General features: G+C 38.4%; 1 protein-coding gene across 9 annotated transcripts in view; it reads right to left on the reverse strand.

The window, feature by feature from the left end:
* Window positions 1-17,589, reverse strand: part of C2CD3 (C2 domain containing 3 centriole elongation regulator) — a 158,616-nt gene that overhangs the window by 86,844 nt on the left and 54,183 nt on the right. For all 9 annotated transcript variants that reach the window (XM_023209423.2, XM_023209426.3, XM_023209421.1 and 6 more), the window contains 5 exons: window positions 17,263-17,410; window positions 10,761-10,903; window positions 7,562-7,771; window positions 6,959-7,071; window positions 2,318-2,436 (listed from right to left, as the gene is read on the reverse strand). In XM_023209423.2, coding sequence (XP_023065191.1) covers window positions 2,318-2,436; window positions 6,959-7,071; window positions 7,562-7,771; window positions 10,761-10,903; window positions 17,263-17,410 — 733 coding nt within the window. The remainder of the gene's footprint in view (window positions 1-2,317; window positions 2,437-6,958; window positions 7,072-7,561; window positions 7,772-10,760; window positions 10,904-17,262; window positions 17,411-17,589) is intronic.

Consider the following 17,589-nt stretch of genomic DNA (forward strand, 5'->3'; position numbering starts at 1 on the left):
TAAGAGTTAATTCTTACTCAAAATGTTCAATTTCACTATTAAAAATAACAAAATTTAGATGTCATAAATTTTTGCTATTAAAACTAGGGAAATTGTAAAGTTTAATATATCTAATGCTATCAAGGCTATGGAGAAACAAGAGGCTGTCATATGAGTAAAGCTGGAAATATAAACTGGGAATATGCTTTTAGATGGCAAATTTGGTAACAAATATTAAAAGCTTTAAATATTTATGCTCTTTGGCCCACTAATTTCATTTCTGGGAATTTGTACTAAAGAAATAATAAACAGGCCAGGCGCGGTGGCTCATGCCTGTAATCCCAGCACTTTCGGAGGTCAAGGCAGGTAGATCACCTCAGGTCAGGAGTTCGAGACCAGCCTGGTCAACGTGGTGAAACCCTCGTCTCTACTAAAAATATAAAAAAAATTAGTTGGGCATGGTGGCGGGTGCCTGTAATCCCAGCTACTCAGGAGGCTGAGGCAGGAGAATCGCTTGCACCCAGGAGGCTGAAGTTGCAGTGAGCTGAGACTGTGCCATTGCACTCCAGCCTGGGCAACCAGAACAAAACTCTGTCACACACACACACACACACACACACACACACACACACACACACACAAACAAAACACACACACACAAAGAAATAAGAAACAATGCATAAAAAGCTTATACACAAATTATGTGTATGTTAAAAGTAGTTACCAATGAGATACACCTAGTTGTCCAATAATCAGGAATTAAGCTAATTATATAGCACATCCACATGATGGTATAACATGCAGCCATTAAAATGACGTTTACTAAAAGTTTCTAATAATATTAATTGTATTTGTTATAATGTTTGATAAAAGGGTATTAATTCATGTATATCATAAACCTTCAAATACTTACAAAATTATGTGGAAAACATTAAATAGATATTTTTGAAGAAAATGAATAAAAACCCTCAAAATGCTAAATGATAAAAAGAAAGAATAAAACCTACATACAAAATTATATAACATATTGTATTCATTGGAAAAAGACAATGCAGATAGGCATAAATGCTAACAATAGTTACTTCTTGGTGACAGAATTACAGGCAATTTTTGCCTTTTAAAAATTATTTTTCGAGTTTTCTACAAAAATATGTAAAACTCTTTTATAATTAGAAAAAAAATGCTGGCCAGGCGCAGTGGCTCACACCTGTAATTCCAGTACTTTGGGAGGCCAAGGTGGGCGGATCACGAGGTCAGGAGATCCAGACCATCCTGGCTGACACAGTGAAACCCTGTCTCTACTAAAAATACAAAAAAGTTAGCTGGGCTTGGTGGCGGGCGCCTGTAGTCCCAGCTACTCTGGAGGCTGAGGCAGGAGAATGGTCTGAACCCGTGAGGCGGAGCTTGCAGTGAGCTGAGATCGCGCCACTGCACTCCAGCCTGGGCGACAAAGAGAGACTCCGTCTCAAAAAAAAAAAAAAAAAGAAAAAAAGAAAAGAAAAAAAAAATGCCATTAACTAGGTATAGGAAAATGATTCAATGTAAATACATCGAAATGTTAATAGAGTTTATTTTGAGTTATGAAATGATGCCTTTCCTGCCCTTTCTTTTTTGCTATAATTTTCCAAAAAGGACCTGTATTGTATATGTCTTCTGAAAAAAGCAAAAGAAAACAGGATGTTCTTCATGCTATCCATACCAAATAAGAGGTCAAAAGATTATAAAGACTATTCTTTTACTGAAGGAAGTAAAAACTGCTTGTTATAGTTTATTGATTTACGTTATGCCAGCTGCAAGCAATTTTATAAACTTGGAATTAGTTGATCAAAACTGCTACTCACAACTGTATTATTTTGGGCTTGGATAACTTATGTATTCTGCCTGCAAACAGGAAGTAGAATCTCAAATTAAGGCTAATAGCCTGTATCAATATAGCTACCTTTCTCTAGAAGGGAACAGCACAATAAAGAGGTTAAGAACTTGGGATCTAAAGACAGCAGATTTGGGATGGTGTCTTGGTTCTTTTATTAGATTGAGTGATCTTAGACATGTTATTTCACCAAATCTCAGTTTCTTCATCTGTAAAACGAAGATAATAATGTACCTAATTCACAGAGTTGTGGTGATTAAAATTGATAGTGTGCTCGTGTAGATTCTTTAGTATTACATCTGGCCCATGACAAACAGCAGAGATTTGTAGTAGTAATAATAATAATAACAATGGATTATTAGTACTGCCTGCACCTGAAGATTCCTAGTTTAGGCAAGAATACAGTTTTAGGTATGCCCCAAATCCCTGGGGTGAAGGTAAGGCAAAGGCCAAAATCATTCAAAGTACCTTTTTCTGTGGAGTTTTCTTTGCATAAATTTGGAAAGTGAGGTTGGAATTCCACCAGTGCTGTATCATTGGGCCACCAAACTGTACTGGAAACACAAATCGCTGCTGGAACTTCACCCCTGTAAGGAGAACCAGACACACAGACATGTCACACCACCCAACTGAAGTCATCATCAATCCATGCCTTGATACCACCTGCTTCCCTTTCAAATTTAATTAAAATCTCCTGCAGAAATCTTGTCAGTGTAATTTCACAGAAAGTGCTAGGGCTATAGGACTGAATGAGCAGGGACAAAGAGAAAACCCTGAAGAGAGTACACAGAAGACAGGCAGTGCTATGTTGCTCTGCTTTGCTATGAGAAACGAATGCCGATCATGAGTACTGGATGTGTAAGGAGACATACCTATACACTTCACTGGGTTTTAGGTAATAGGACTGTTTTTAAAAGACAAGTTGGTAGTAGTATACTAAAAGAAGGGGGCTGGTTGGAGGTGGAACAATGAGGGATAAACAGATAAATAGAAGAATGGAACAAAAAACTATAATAAAAATAAGCTTATCTTCTGGACACTCCTACTGTCACAAACAAGGTATGAGGTACTGATGTTAGCAGTGTCAGGCAAAGTACAGTCTGTCTCTTGGGTGGAAAGGAAGGGGTTTCTGCTATAAGTATAAGTGGAAGAAGTGATGGTGGTATTTGAGTTTGTGCTCATGGCTATAGAGTTTTAACTGGTAAATAAAAAGAATTTGAGGCCAGGTGCGGTGGCTCACGCCTGTAATACCAGCACTTTGGGAGGCCGAGACGGGCAGATCACGAGGTCAGGAGATTGAGACCATCCTGGTTAACACGGTGAAACCCCGTCTCTACTAAAAATACAAAACAAAACAAAAAAAAATTAGCCAGGCAAGGTGGTGGGCGCCTGAAGTCCCAGCTACTCGGGAGGCTGAGGCAGGAGAATGGCGTGAACCCGGGAGGCGGAGCTTGCAGTGAGCCGAGATCACGCCATTGCACTCCAGCCTGGGCAACAGAGCGAGACTCTGTCTCAAAAATAAATAAATAAAATAAATAAATCAATAAAATAAAATAAAATAAAGAATTTGACACCAGAATCAAAGGATGTAAGTTTAAGCTCCAGTTCTATTGTTTATTGTTACCACCTCAGAAACACTTTATCACCTATAAAATGATCTTCCTGTCCATTCACTGCTAAGGCCCTTAAAATGGATCATGAATCTGAAGAATCCTCACAAGAGGCCCAGTTATGAAGAGAATCTGCTATTTCTAGCATTCATTCCAATAACCCATTTTAACCTACTGATCTCTCTAGTCATCTCTGGCCATATTAATTGGTGACTCTATACTTTTCTTGGTACTGTTGGACAGGACCTGGACCTTGCTGTGTGGATCAATGCACAGGAACTATGAACAAAAGGTCTGGGCCCAGGAAGCCCACATCCACTAGATCAGTTTATTTGGTTGCCCTACCTGGGAAAAGGAAGTAAGATAACACCTGCACCTCATTGGTGTGCTGGGAGATCAACTGAGGTAATAAAGGAAAAAGCACTTTGGACACTAAAATTCTTTATGACAAACAGAATCCTATTCCAATTTCTCCTTACTACTTAGGTATGTTCTTGCACTGTTACTATATTTCTCATATAATTCTCTGTTTCTTAAGCTCATTATTTTTCACCACTGAGTAAAGTTAATTTACGTTATGCCAGCTGCAAGCAATTTTATAAACTTGGAATTAGTTGATCACAACTGTATTATTTTGGGCTTAGTTGGAATTAGTTGATCACAACTGTATTATTTTGGGCTTGGATAACTGATGTATTCTGTCTGTGAGTTAAGTGAGTTAAGGCAGTAAGTGAAGAAAAAATTCAGGTAAATAACTTGCTAACAGTGTCCCAGAGAAGATTTTTTTCAAGAGTTGAAAGGGATCCAGATTAATACCTAGTCTAATCCATATTATTACTAAGAGAGGCCCACAGGTAAGACAGTGATTTCGCCTAAGGTGCATGATTAGTGTGTGGTATAATCAGAACTAGAATCCAGTCTTGCAATTCTTGGCTCAATGCTTATTCCACATTTCCCATATAATCTTTCTCAGAAAAACATAGAGAGGATCAATCACTGTGGCCAACAATAAAAATAAATGTTTAAGAAGCAATATAGATTAAGACACATTTTGGAATCGAAATGGTGCTAGGTTGAAATTCTAGTTCTACCATAAACCAGCTGTGTGATATTATACAAGCTACTTAACTAATTTACGTCTCAGTTTCCTCTTTCCTCATCTGTGAGTTTCCTCTTTCCTCTTTATGTCCTGATATGCAAAAATTCCTAAGATTAAAGGCAAGGTGCAGAACCATGTATAGGTTGGGCAGCCCAAACCCCAAAACTCAAAATCCAAAATGCCCCAAAATCCAAAACTTTCTGAATGCCAATATGATGCCAGAGTGGAAAATACTATACCCTACCTCATGTGATGGGTCTCAGGGTCTCAGTCAAAATGCAGTGAAAACTTTATTTCATGCACAAAATGATTTAAAACATTGTACAAAATTACCTTCAGGCTATGCGTATAAGGTCTATATGATACATAAGTGAATTTCATGTTTAGCTTTGGGTCCTATGCCCAAGATATCTTATTAATGTATATGCAAATATCCCAAAATCTGAAAAAATCTGAAATCCTAAATACTTCTGGTTCTAACCATTTTGAAGAAAGGACACTCAACTTGTGTATGGTGCACTAACACTTGCAGAAACATGGGGGACGGGAGGCGGGGGAAGGGATAAACCAACCTTGTCCAACTTGTGAGCCCACAAGTGGCCCAAGATGGCTTTGAATGCAGCCCAACACAAATCTGTAAACTAGCTTAAAACACTGTAAGTATTTCTGCGATTTTTTTTTTTAAGCTCATCAGCTACTGTTAGTGTTAGTGTATTTTATGTGTGGTCCAAGACAATTCTTCCAATGTGGCCCATGGAAGCCAAAAGATTGGACACCCCTGGAATAAACATATTTGCTGATACACACATGTGCACGCACACATACACACATACACACATCTATCTGTCTGTCTATCTATCTATCTATCTATCTATCTATCTATCTATCTATCTATCTATAATGGCTTAAGGAAGGATATACAAGCAACAACCTTGTTTGTCTGCAAGGATGCAACTTTTGAATTTTGAACCATGTGAATGGATAATCTAGTTCTAAAAGGAAACAAAATAAAGCAAAGTAAAAATTTAAAAATCCTATGTTAGTATGCTGTAAAGGAAAAGTTATTTGACTATGTAGTAGGAGTGTTAGGACCACATCTTTTATTTCTCAAACTACTTCCCAGAGAAGAAACTTAACACTGATGAACTGACTATTCATAGATCAAACTGGAAAACCAAGGCAAAGCTATCCTCAGCATATATTAGAAAAGTGGCTGTAATTTTGGGTGGCAGGAACATAAATGTCTATTATATTATCCTTTTTCTGTATCTGAAATATTTAAAACAAATTAGAAAAAAAAAGACAACACCAAAAGCATAAGCAACAAAAGAAAAAAACAGATAAACTAGAGTACATAAAAATGAAAAACTTTTGTGCTGTAAGCAATACCATCTAGAGAGTGAAAGGACAACCCACAGAATGGCAGAAAATATTTGCAAATCATAGATCTGATAAGGGGCTTGTATCTAGGATACACAAAGAACTCTTATAACTCAATAACAAAGAGTCCGATTTGAAAATGAACAAAGGATCTGAATAGGCATTTCACATGAAAAGATGCTTGACATGACTGGCGATCAGGAAAATGCAAATCAAAATCAATGTGATGTCACTTCACATCCACCAGGATGACCAGAATAAAAAAGAATGGAAAGTAACAAGTGTTGATGAGGATGTAGACAAATTAGAACATTCATATACTGCTAGTGGGAAAATGGTGCAGCCACTGTTGAAAACAGTCTGGCAATTAAAAAATTGTATACTTTAAATGAGTAAATTGTACGGTATGTAAATTATGTCTTGTTAAAGTTGTTTTAAAAGAAGAAAAATGGAGACAGTTGAAAGAAAATGATTTAAGCATCATAATTTTTGAGTTCTAGTCTCAGTTATGTTACTAGTGACCTGCTGCCTTATATTAGAATAGTCATAGTATCACTGGGCCTGTTTACTCCCTTATAAAATACAGAAATTACAGTAGATTCACTTCAAAGTTCTTTCTAGCTCTAAGATTTTATGATACTACAAAAGTCAAATGAGGCCAGGCGTGATGGCTCATGCCTGTAATCCCAGCACTCTGGGAGGCCGAAGTGCGTGGATCACCTGAAGTCAGGAGTTCGAGACCACCCTGGCCAACATGGTGAAACCACGTCTCTACTAAAAAAATACAAAAATTAGCTGGGTGGGGTGGCAAGCTACTCAGGAGGCTGAGGTGAGAGAACTGCTTGAACCTGGGAGGTGGAGGCTGCAGTGAGTAGAGATTGCCCCACCACACTCCAGCCTGGGCGAAAGAGCGAGACTCCATGTCAAAAAAAAAAAAAAAGGTCAAATGAGTAATTAGGAATTCAAAAATTCTTCCAAAGTCAGAATGTCTAAGGTGCAGAAAACCAGTGTGTCTCTTACTTCCATTTGTAATTTTACTGGAGGCGAGTCGAACAACCTCAGTGATCAAAGCTGTCTTTCCCAATCCGCTTTCCGAAAAGCCCACAGGAAAGTGATATTCTACAAAGAAAGTGCTAAAAAGAAAAACAAAAAAAGTGATTAAAAACTAACCAAACAATAAACCTAATTTCTGTCTAATAAATCCAACATATATTTGAAGTCCTATTTTCAGGACCTCTAGTACTCAGAAGCCTTACCTCTTCTTCAAAGCTTTTCACCAACCCTTGTCAGAGAATCAAAGGCTCCCTTTCTTGCGTTCCCACAGCACTTTTAATACAAAACATCTATTTTGGGCCCTAAAGCCTTATGTTATAGACAGCCATTTAAATGTTTCTCTGTCCTGCTAACTGTAAGATATGTAAGAACAGAGTCTCTGTCTTAATTTTCTTTAGTCCCATACTTACACAGTTTTTGGGATCTAGTGGGGATTCAGTATATTTCTGTACATTAAATGATGCATATGAAAACACATCCCAAATCACAGTATTATACAACTGTTGATTATTATCATCAGACACACTTTTGAAAAATGTCAAATTTAGCTTTCTCATGTTAGACACATACCGCTTTTTTGCTGTAGTCACCTTAGGTGGTGGACCAGCATAGCTTTTTTTGTCAGGGGTCATCTGATGATTATCTGGAGGAATTCCCATAGTTTCAACGATGATTCTGACTGAATGTGTTCTACCCAGAAGGGCCAGTCTATCCACACTTAGTGTCATCGTTTGGGCATCTTCTGGAGTTTCTGAGAGCATCTGTTGTTCAACCAAATTTCTGAAAGGAGTTCACACGAGCAGTGAGGCATACTGTTACAGGCTTCACATGAAACAATCTAGTATGCATAGGCAAGATGAGGAAAGAGGGAGGGCAGCAAGTTTTTATTTTTATTTTTGCACAGGGTATTGCTCTGTCACCCAGGCCGGAGTGCAGTGGTATGATCATGGCTCACTGCAGCCTTGACCTCCTGGGTTCAAATGATCCTCCCACCTCAACTTCCCAAGTAGCTGGGACCACAAGCATGGGTCATCACACCCGGCTAATTTTTGTATTTTTTATACAGATGAGATATTACTATGTTGCCCAGGCTGGTCTTGAACTCCCAGACTCAAGCTATCCTCCTGCCTCAGCCTCCCAAAGTGCTGGGATTACAGGTGTGAACCACCACACCCAGTCAAGCATCTTGATTCACAAGTTATCAAGGATTGGAAACAGCCTTAATTATCAGAATTCTAGTCCTATAGTGCAAGAAATCTCAAAAAATGTAAAAACAATTATAATCTAAAGGTTTGAGAGTGTATATTCAGGGTAACTGGAATCTATGCTCCCACGTACAAAAAAATTTTTAAATACTATATATACATACACACACACACACACACACATATATACACATAGACACACACACACACTTATACACACATACACACACACACACACACATACATATATATACAATACACACGAGTATAGAAACTGAAACTACAAATTTAGGTTTTTCTAGAAGGGACACAGACCTTATTTCAGTTACCCACTATCCTAATGTAACTACTATTGTCACTTTTGTGTATTTCTTCTCATTTGTTTTCCTTATGCATATTTTCTACATAGTCGTGATTATAGTACACATACAACCTAGACTCCTGCTTTCTTCCTTAACCATTTAAATTATACCCATCTTGGCAGAATCAATAAAATGAAAATGACCATACTGCCAAAAGCAATCTACAAATTCAGAGCAATTCCCATCAAAATACCCTCATCATTCTTCACAGAACTAGAAAAAAAAAAAATCTTAAAATTCATATGGAACCAAAAAAAGAGCCCAATTAGCCAAAGCAAGACTAAGCAAAAAGAACAAATCTGGAGGCATCACATTACCTGACTTCAAACTATACTGTAAGGCCATAGTCACCAAAACAGCATGGTATCGGTATAAAAATAGACACACAGACCAATGGAACAGAATAGAGAATCCAGAAATAAAGCCAAATATTTATAGCCAACTGATCTTCGACAAAGCAAACAAAAACATAAAAGTGGTGAAAGGACACCCTATTCAACAAATGGTGTTGGGACAATTGGCAAGCCACATGTAGAAGAATGAAATTGGACGTTCACCTCTCACCTTATAAAAATATCGACTCAAGATGGATCAAGGACTAAATCTAAGACTTCAAATCATAAAAATTCTAGAAGACAACAATGGAAAAACCCATCTAGACATTGGTTTAGACAAAGAATTCATGACCAAGAACTCAAAAGCAAATGCAACAAAAACAAAGATAAATAGATGGGACTTAATTAAACTAAAAAGCTTCTGCACAGCAAAAGAAACAGTCAGCAGAGTAAACAGACAATCCACAGAATGGGAGAAAATCTTCACAGTCTATACATCTGACAAAGGACTAATATCCAGAATCTATAAGGAATGTAAACAAATTAGCGAGAAAAAAATCAAACAATCCCATCAAAAGTGGGCTAAGGATATGAATAAACAATTCTCAAAAGAAGATACACAAATGGCCAACAAATGTATGAAAATATGCTCAACATCACTAATGATCAAGGAAATGCAAATCAAAACCATAGTGCGATACCATTTTACTCCTGCAAGAATGGCCATTAAAAAAAAAAAAAAAAAAAAGAATGTTGGTGGGGATGTGGTGAAAAGGGAACACCATTATGCTGCTGGTGGGAATGTAAACTAGTACAACAACGATGGAAAACAGTGTGGACATTCCTTAAATAACTAAAAGTAGAACTACCATTTGATCCAGGAATCCTACTTCTAGTATCTACCCAGAGGAAAAGAAGTCATTATATGGAAAAGATACTTGTACACAAATGTTTACAGCAGCACAATTTGCAATTGCAAAAATATGGAACTAGCCTAAATGCCCATCAATCAACGAGTGGATAAAGAAATTCCATATATATATATGGAATACTACTCAACCATAAAAAAGAAACGAAATAATGGCATTTGCAGCAATCTGGATGGAACTGGAGACCATTATTCTAAGTGATGTAGGTCAGGAATGGAAAACCAAACATCGTATGTTCTCACTCATAAGTGGAAGTTAAGCTATGAGGATGCAAAGGCATAAGAATGATACAATGGACTTTTGAAACTGAGGGAGAGAGTGGAAAGAAGGTGAGGGATAAAAGACTACAAATTGGAGGCGGGGTGCGGTGGCTCACACCTGTAATCTCAGCACTTTGGGAGGCCGAGGTGGGGGGATCACCTGAGGCTGGGAGTTCAAGAGCAGCCTGACCAACATGGAGAAACCACGTCTCTACTAAAAATAAAAATTAGCTGGGCATGGTGGCGCATGCCTGTAATCCCAGCTACTCGGCAGAAGAATTGCTTCAATCCTGGAGGTGGAGGTTGCAGTGATCTGAGATCGTGCCATTGCACTCCAGCCTGGGAAACAAGAGCAAAACTCTGCCTCAAAAAAAAAAAAAAAAAAGGCTACAAATTGGGTACAGTATCATATTGCTTAGGTGATGGGCACAACAAAATCTCAGAAATCACCACTAAAGAACTTATTCAGGTAACCAAATACTACCTGTTCCCCAAAACCTATGGAAAAAAAAGTACCCATCTTTTCAGATTATTACATTTTTAAGAAATACAATGTTTACTGAGTTATTGTAACTTAATCACTCTAATGGTGCTGGGCAAATGGGTCATTCCACCTGAGGAGATCTTGTGAAAATAATATTCCTTTGCGTTTACCTTTAAATAAACAGAGCAGCTCACCTATTTTTCTTGCCTGTTGACCTCTTCGTCAGCTTATGATCACTTGACTCCAGAACCTTAGACGATCTGGCAAGAGATGTTGACTGGCTTATTTTTTTAGAAGGGACATCATCATCCTCTTCACTGATGCTGGTATCAGATTTCTATGGAGAGGAAGAAACAGAGACACTAAAAGACAGCTGCTTTGGGGATTGTGGCAACGAAACATTTCTCTAAAGAAAGCAAGTTCTTCTCTGTACATACATCATTCTCTTAAAGAAAGAACTGACACCAGGGAGATAATCCCGTATTTCTCCTGGTTATACAAAAATAATCTGAAGTTCACAAAAATAATCTACAAGTTCAGTTGAAAGCAAATAAATGAAGGTAGATTCTTCTTTCAAATTATCAATAACAATAATTATTTATTGACTATAGACTGTATGTCTGGTATTATGCTTAATGCTATATGTATATTTCTAACATTTACCACATTCCTACAAGGTTTCTCTATCTCAGTTTTTACAAGTGAGAAAATCAGAGCTGAAAAAAGTAAGGCAGCTTGTTTATGAACCATAGCTGTAAAGCCAGATTTTGATCTCCATGGGCTTCAAAGCCTGTATTTCTACCACAGTTTGAGGCCAAATGACTTGGACGATGTCACCTAATTATTTGGATAGCCTACTTATTTATTTATTTTTTTTTTGAGACATAGTCTCACTGTGTTGCCCAGGCTGGAGTGCAGTGGCACAATCACAGCTCACTGCAACCCTGACTTCCCTGGGGCTCATGTGATCCTCCTACCTCAACCTCCTAGCTGGGACTACAGGCATGTGCCACTACCCCTGGCTAATTTTTGTATTTTTTGTAGAGATGAAGTTTGGTCATGTTGTCCAGGCTGGTCTCAAACCCTTGGGCTCAAGTGATCTGCCCGCCTCGGCCTCCCAAAGTACTGGAATTACAGGGGTGAGCCACTGTACCCAGCCAAGACTACTTTTTGTCACCATTCTATACTACAAATGATTCATTCTGCTTTTAATCTTGCTAAAATGAACTGTTTACTATATATATGTCACAAATTTCCTTAATGAGGGAACCAATGGCTAAGCCCCTTGCAATTCATTTTTATTTTGAGAAAAGGCAGCTACTGCAATGGACTGATCAGCCCTTTACATCACAAAATGTAAAATAAAGAGAGAAGATGGCATTATAGTTACTGGGTTCCATTTAAAAAAAAAAGATACAAAGCTTGCTAATATGATATAAATTCAGGACACAAACCCAAAGTTATTTTAAGTCTATCATTTAAAACTACCCTTTTTTCAGCGTGTCAGGGGTATAATGTGTTGATCTGTGACAGGGGGACAAATTAATTTAAATAAGCATGATAAGAATGTCTTCTTGGAAGCAATACAACTTTTTTTTTTTTTTTTTTTTTTGAGATGGAGTCTCGCTCTGTTGCCCAGGCTAGAGTGTAGTGGCATGATCTCCGCTCACTGCAACCTCCGCCTCCCAGGTTCCAGTGATTCTCATGCCTCAGCCTCCCAAGTAGCTGGGACTATAGGCATGCGCCACCACACCTGGGTAATTTTTGTAGTTTTAGTAGAGACAGGGTTTCACCATGTTGTCCAGGCTGGTCTTGAACTCCTGACCTTAAGTGATCTGCCCGCCTTGGCCTCCTAAAGTGCTGGGATTACAGGCATGAGCCACCGCGCCACCACAATACAACTTTAAAAGGCAAAATTACAAAGATTTTTGCCGTTAAGTTTTCCTTTAAGTGGCAACTTTTAAAAATGGTTATTGACTAGTGCAACTGAAGAATAAATTTTAAATTTTATGTAATGTCAACTAATTTAAGCAGCAGCATGTGGCTAGTAGCTACGTTGAATAGCATGATTGTCAGATTACTTTTTTTTTTTTTAATTATACTTTAAGTTGTAGGGTACATGTGCACAATGTGAGATTTGTTACATATGTATACATGTGCCATGTTGGCTTACTGCACCCATCAACTCATCAGTTACATTAGGTATTCCTCCTAATGCTATCCCTCCCCTAACCTTCCACCCCACCGACAGGCCCCAGTGTGTGATGTTCCCCACCCTGTGTCTAAGTGATCTCATTGTTCAATTCCCATCTATGAGTGAGAACAGGCGGTGTTTGGTTTTCTGTCCTTGTGATAATTTGCTCAGAATGATGGTTTCCAGTTTCATCCATGTCCCTGCAAAGGGCATGACCTCAACCTTTTTTATGGCTGCATAGTATTCCATGGTGTATATGTGCCACATTTTCTTAATTCAGTCTATTATTGTTGGACATTTGGGTTGGCTCCAAGTCTTTGCTATTGTGAATAGTGCTGCAATAAACATATGTGTGCATGTGTCTTTATAGTAGCATGATTTATAATCCTTTGGGTATACACCCAGTAATGGGATTGCTGGGTCAAATGGTAATTCTAGTTCTAGATCCTTGAGGAATTGCCACACTGTCTTCCACAATGGTTGAACTACTTTACACTCCCACCAACAGTGTAAAAGTGTTCCTATTTCTCCACATCCTCTCCAGCATCTATTGTTCCTTGACTTTTCAATGATTGCATTGTAACTGGCATGAGATAGTATCTCATTGTGGTTTGATTTGCATTTCTCTGATGACCAGTGATGAGCATTTTTTCATGTGTCTGTTGCTGCATAAATGTCTTCTTTTGAGAAGTATCTGTTCATATCCTTCATCCACTTTTTGATGGGGTTGTTTGATTTTTTCTTGTAAATTTGTTTAAGTTCTTTGTAGATTCTAGGTAATAGCCCTTTGTCAGATAGGTAGATTGCAAAAATTTTCTCCCATTCTGTAGGTTGCCTGTTCACTTTGATGATAGTTTCTTTTGCTGTGCAGAAGCTCTTTAGTTTAATTAGATACCTTTTGTCTATTTTGGCTTTTGTTGCCATTGCTTTTGGTGTTTTAGTCATGAAGTCCTTGCCCATGTGACTACTGGCTACCGAACTGGACAATGTGAGTACAGGACATTTCTGTCATCACAGGAGGTTCTAATGGACAACACTGTCTTACAAGGCTCCATTTTGAAGGATCCTTATCAATATGCGCAGTTATTTCTAAAAAAAGGTTTGTTTCCACAGATGCTGGAGAGGATGTGGAGAAATAGGAATGCTTTTACACTGCTGGTGGGAGTGTAAATTAGTTCAATCATTGCGGAAGACAGTGTGGCAATTCCTCAAGGATTTAGAACTAGAATTACCATTTGACCCAGCAATTCCATTACTGGGTATATACCCAAAGGATTATAAATCATGCTGCTATAAAGATACATGCACACGTATGTTTATTGCGGCACTATTCACAATAGCAAAGACTTGGAACCAACCCGAATTGCATTAATGATAGACTGGATTAAGAAAATGTGGCACATATACACCATGGAATACTATGCAGCCATAAAAAAGGTTGAGGTCATGTCCTTTGCAGGGACATGGATGAATCTGGAAACCATCATTCTGAGCAAACTATCACGAGGACAGAAAACCAAACACTGCCTATTCTCACTCACAGGTGGGAATTGAACAATGAGATCACTTAGACACACGGTGGGGAACATCACACACTGGGGCCTGTTGGGGGGTGGAGGGTTGGGGGAGGGATAGTATTAGGATAAATACCTAATGTAAATGATGAGTTGATGGGTGCAGTAAACCAACATGGCACATGTATACATATGAAACAAACCGCACATTGTGCACACGTACCCTAGAACTTAAAGTATTTTTTTTTAAAAAAAGGTTATTGACAAGGTAATCAAAATCTAGATGAGTCCAAGGGCTGAAAGGAATTAAGGTTAACATAAACTACACTGCTCAACAGCTAAGAATTTCAGGTACCAAAATACAAGGTAATCACGCTGTGAACGCTATTCAATATTAAGAATGTCAAACACTGACTTTGGGGAAGGAACATTGTAACTCCTTGGCTTTCCCACTGTCTCATGGTCAGTTAGTTCACTCCTTCTTTCAGGCAACAAACATTTTCTAAAATTATTTTGTTCCAATAGCATGGGGGATTATGTAGTACCATTCACACATTCATTTATTCACTAAGTCTTCACTGAGTGAGCACTCGGTATCTGTCAGGCCTTTGCTGTACTGGTAATAAAAAGAATGAAGACACATTCCTGTGTACAAGGGACTATATCATACAACGTGGTAAGAGCTATAATAGAAATATGTGCAAGATATGTGGGTATTCAGGCAACAAATTCTGCTTGGAGAAGTCTGGGATGATTTCTTCACAGAGGTGATGAGTTGATCTTCAAGAATTAAGTTTATCAGATGGATAAGAGCATTTCAGCATTCAAAGTAGAAGGATTAGTACCAGCAAAAAATAAGGAGATACAAGAGCTAAGGCCAGGTGCAGTGGCTCATGCCTGTAATCTCAACCCTTTGGGAGGCCAAGGCAGGAGAACTGCTTGAGCCAAGAGTTTGAGACCAACTTGGACAACATAGTGAGACCCTGTTTCTACAGAAAAAGAAAAAAAAAAAGAGCTAAAATGTTTCAGAGTGTCAAGTGGCATGAGACTCCAGTATGGCTGGAGACTCCGGTGGGTAAAGGGTGTAAGTGGGAGACGAAGTTAGAGAGCTCATTCACGGTCAGATTCTAACACCATGCTCAAGACTGATGACATACTGTGGTCCAGTAGAAAAAAAATACAGGCTTTTTGTCAGACTAGGGTGAGAATTCTAGTTCTGCCACTTAATTATTAGTACTTAACCTCTTTAAGCTTTTGTTTAATGCTATGTAAAAGAGAGATAATACTATCTCATGCAGCTGGTAAAAGAATTAAATAAAATAGAGCTGGACATGGTGGCTTACGCCTGTAATCACAGCAGTTTGGGAGACTGAGGTGGGCAGATCACTTGAGGTCAGGAGTTCAAGACTAGCCTGGCCAACATGGTGAAAGCCTGTCTCTAATAAAAATACAAAAATTAGCCAGGTGCAGTGGCATGTGCCTGTAATCCCAGCTACTCGGGAGGCTGAGGCAGGAGAATTGCTTGAACCCGGGAGGCGGAGGTTGCGGTGATCCGAGATCATGCCTCTGCACTACAGCCTGGGTGACAGAATGAGAGACTCTGTCTCAAAGAAAAAAAAAAAAAACAAAATAATGAATGAAAAACAGTATTTAGTGCTCTATTAGTTTCAGCCATAAAAAAAAAAACAAACAACCCGCCCAAGTATTTAATAAATGATAGATAAGATGTGAAGTCCCTAGCACACAGAAAATGGGTAATAAATATGTAATAAATATTTCCTCGTTATCCTATAGGGAACATATTATCAGTGATCACTATGAAGGTGGGAAGTCATGAAATCCTAACAGTTCCTAAGGTCTTTCCTACCCACCTCCTCCTGTCCAATCCCACTGCTGCTACTCTCATTCAGGCACTCTCTCTCATACCTCCTGTAGCCCAGTGGCTTCCTACCTGCTTCTGGTTATTCCCTCTTCAGTCTGCCCCCCTGTATGGTTGCCAGACTCAGATTCCTAAAACACTCTTGTGATATGTGACTTCCTCTTCACCTGACATGAAAAGCCTTTCACAGATTGGCTGCAATGTGCTAGCCTGCCTTTTCAACTTCTTTTCCACACAAATTCTCATCTAGTCAACTGGATCCCTTGTAGTGCAAAAATGTGGTTTTCTGCACAGGTCATTCTTCTACACCCATTTTGTATCTTTTCTCTGCTTCTCAAAACACTATCTTTCAAGTCTCAGTTTAAACTCTTTATTCTTCATTATGCTTTTCCCCAACAATCTCATGTAAAAGTTTTCCCTGCTTCTTCCAAACTGTAGTAGCTCTCACTGGCTTACTAATGGGCTGGTATAAACTACCTTGTAATTCAGTATCTTTTTTTGACCTGGAGAAAAGGAAAATCAGGAGTATGAGCCTTTGCACATATAAACAATTACTTGTGGAACAGGGATTGGACTTACTATGTATAGACTCTAGAAGATGCTAAGTCAATGAAAAGAGCATAAGGCTTGACAGAAAAAAGAACTTTGAAAAAACCACAGCTGCCAGAAAAAAGAATCCCTGTCTCACAGGCCAGAAGAGTTTTGTCTCCTAAGAGTAAGAAGTATTTTTGGAATATTTTTAACAGATACCAGTTAAGGATGGTTCTGAGGGTATAACTACATCAGCTCCTCCTTATAAAAGCTCTAAGGAAACCATATAATATATTAATTAAACCATAGGCTTTGGACTCAGGCAAACTTGAATTTGATTTCTGGCTCTAATACTTATTTGTTACATGTTCTCGCACAAAATACTCAAATTCTACTAGGCCTGTCTCAACACCTGTAAAATGAAGATAATACTTTCCTCTTCAGGTTGTCATTACGATTAAGTAAGGTAAGGTATGTAAAATGCATAGCTGTCTGGCAAGTGGTATCATGCCTGCAGCTACTAATATTATTAATACATTTGTTCTCTAATTCTTAGTGCTTTAGGTTCAATGACTTACAGGTACTGTATAAAATAAGTTCTCCAGAAGACTTTGGTCATACTGAGGGTCATTCAGTTCACTGCTGCAATACACATCACTCCCAGGAGATGGGCAATCTGGAGGAGAGCCTAGCCCATCCCAGAAATTGCCTTGGGATAATTCAGCACTGCAGAGATAAGAAAACAAAGCAGAAGAATTTTAACAGAAGTTTCAGCTGAACTATTCTCTCTTTAGTGAAACTTACTGAAGTTCTAAATGTGGAAGGAGATATGTTAAACAAAAGACTCACATTAAACAGAAGACTACTGAATAGTTCCCAATTATACTACCCCTCCTCTGGGATGC

This window comes from Piliocolobus tephrosceles, chromosome 13, assembly GCF_002776525.5.
Source record: "Piliocolobus tephrosceles isolate RC106 chromosome 13, ASM277652v3, whole genome shotgun sequence".
Classification (NCBI taxonomy): domain Eukaryota; kingdom Metazoa; phylum Chordata; class Mammalia; order Primates; family Cercopithecidae; genus Piliocolobus; species Piliocolobus tephrosceles.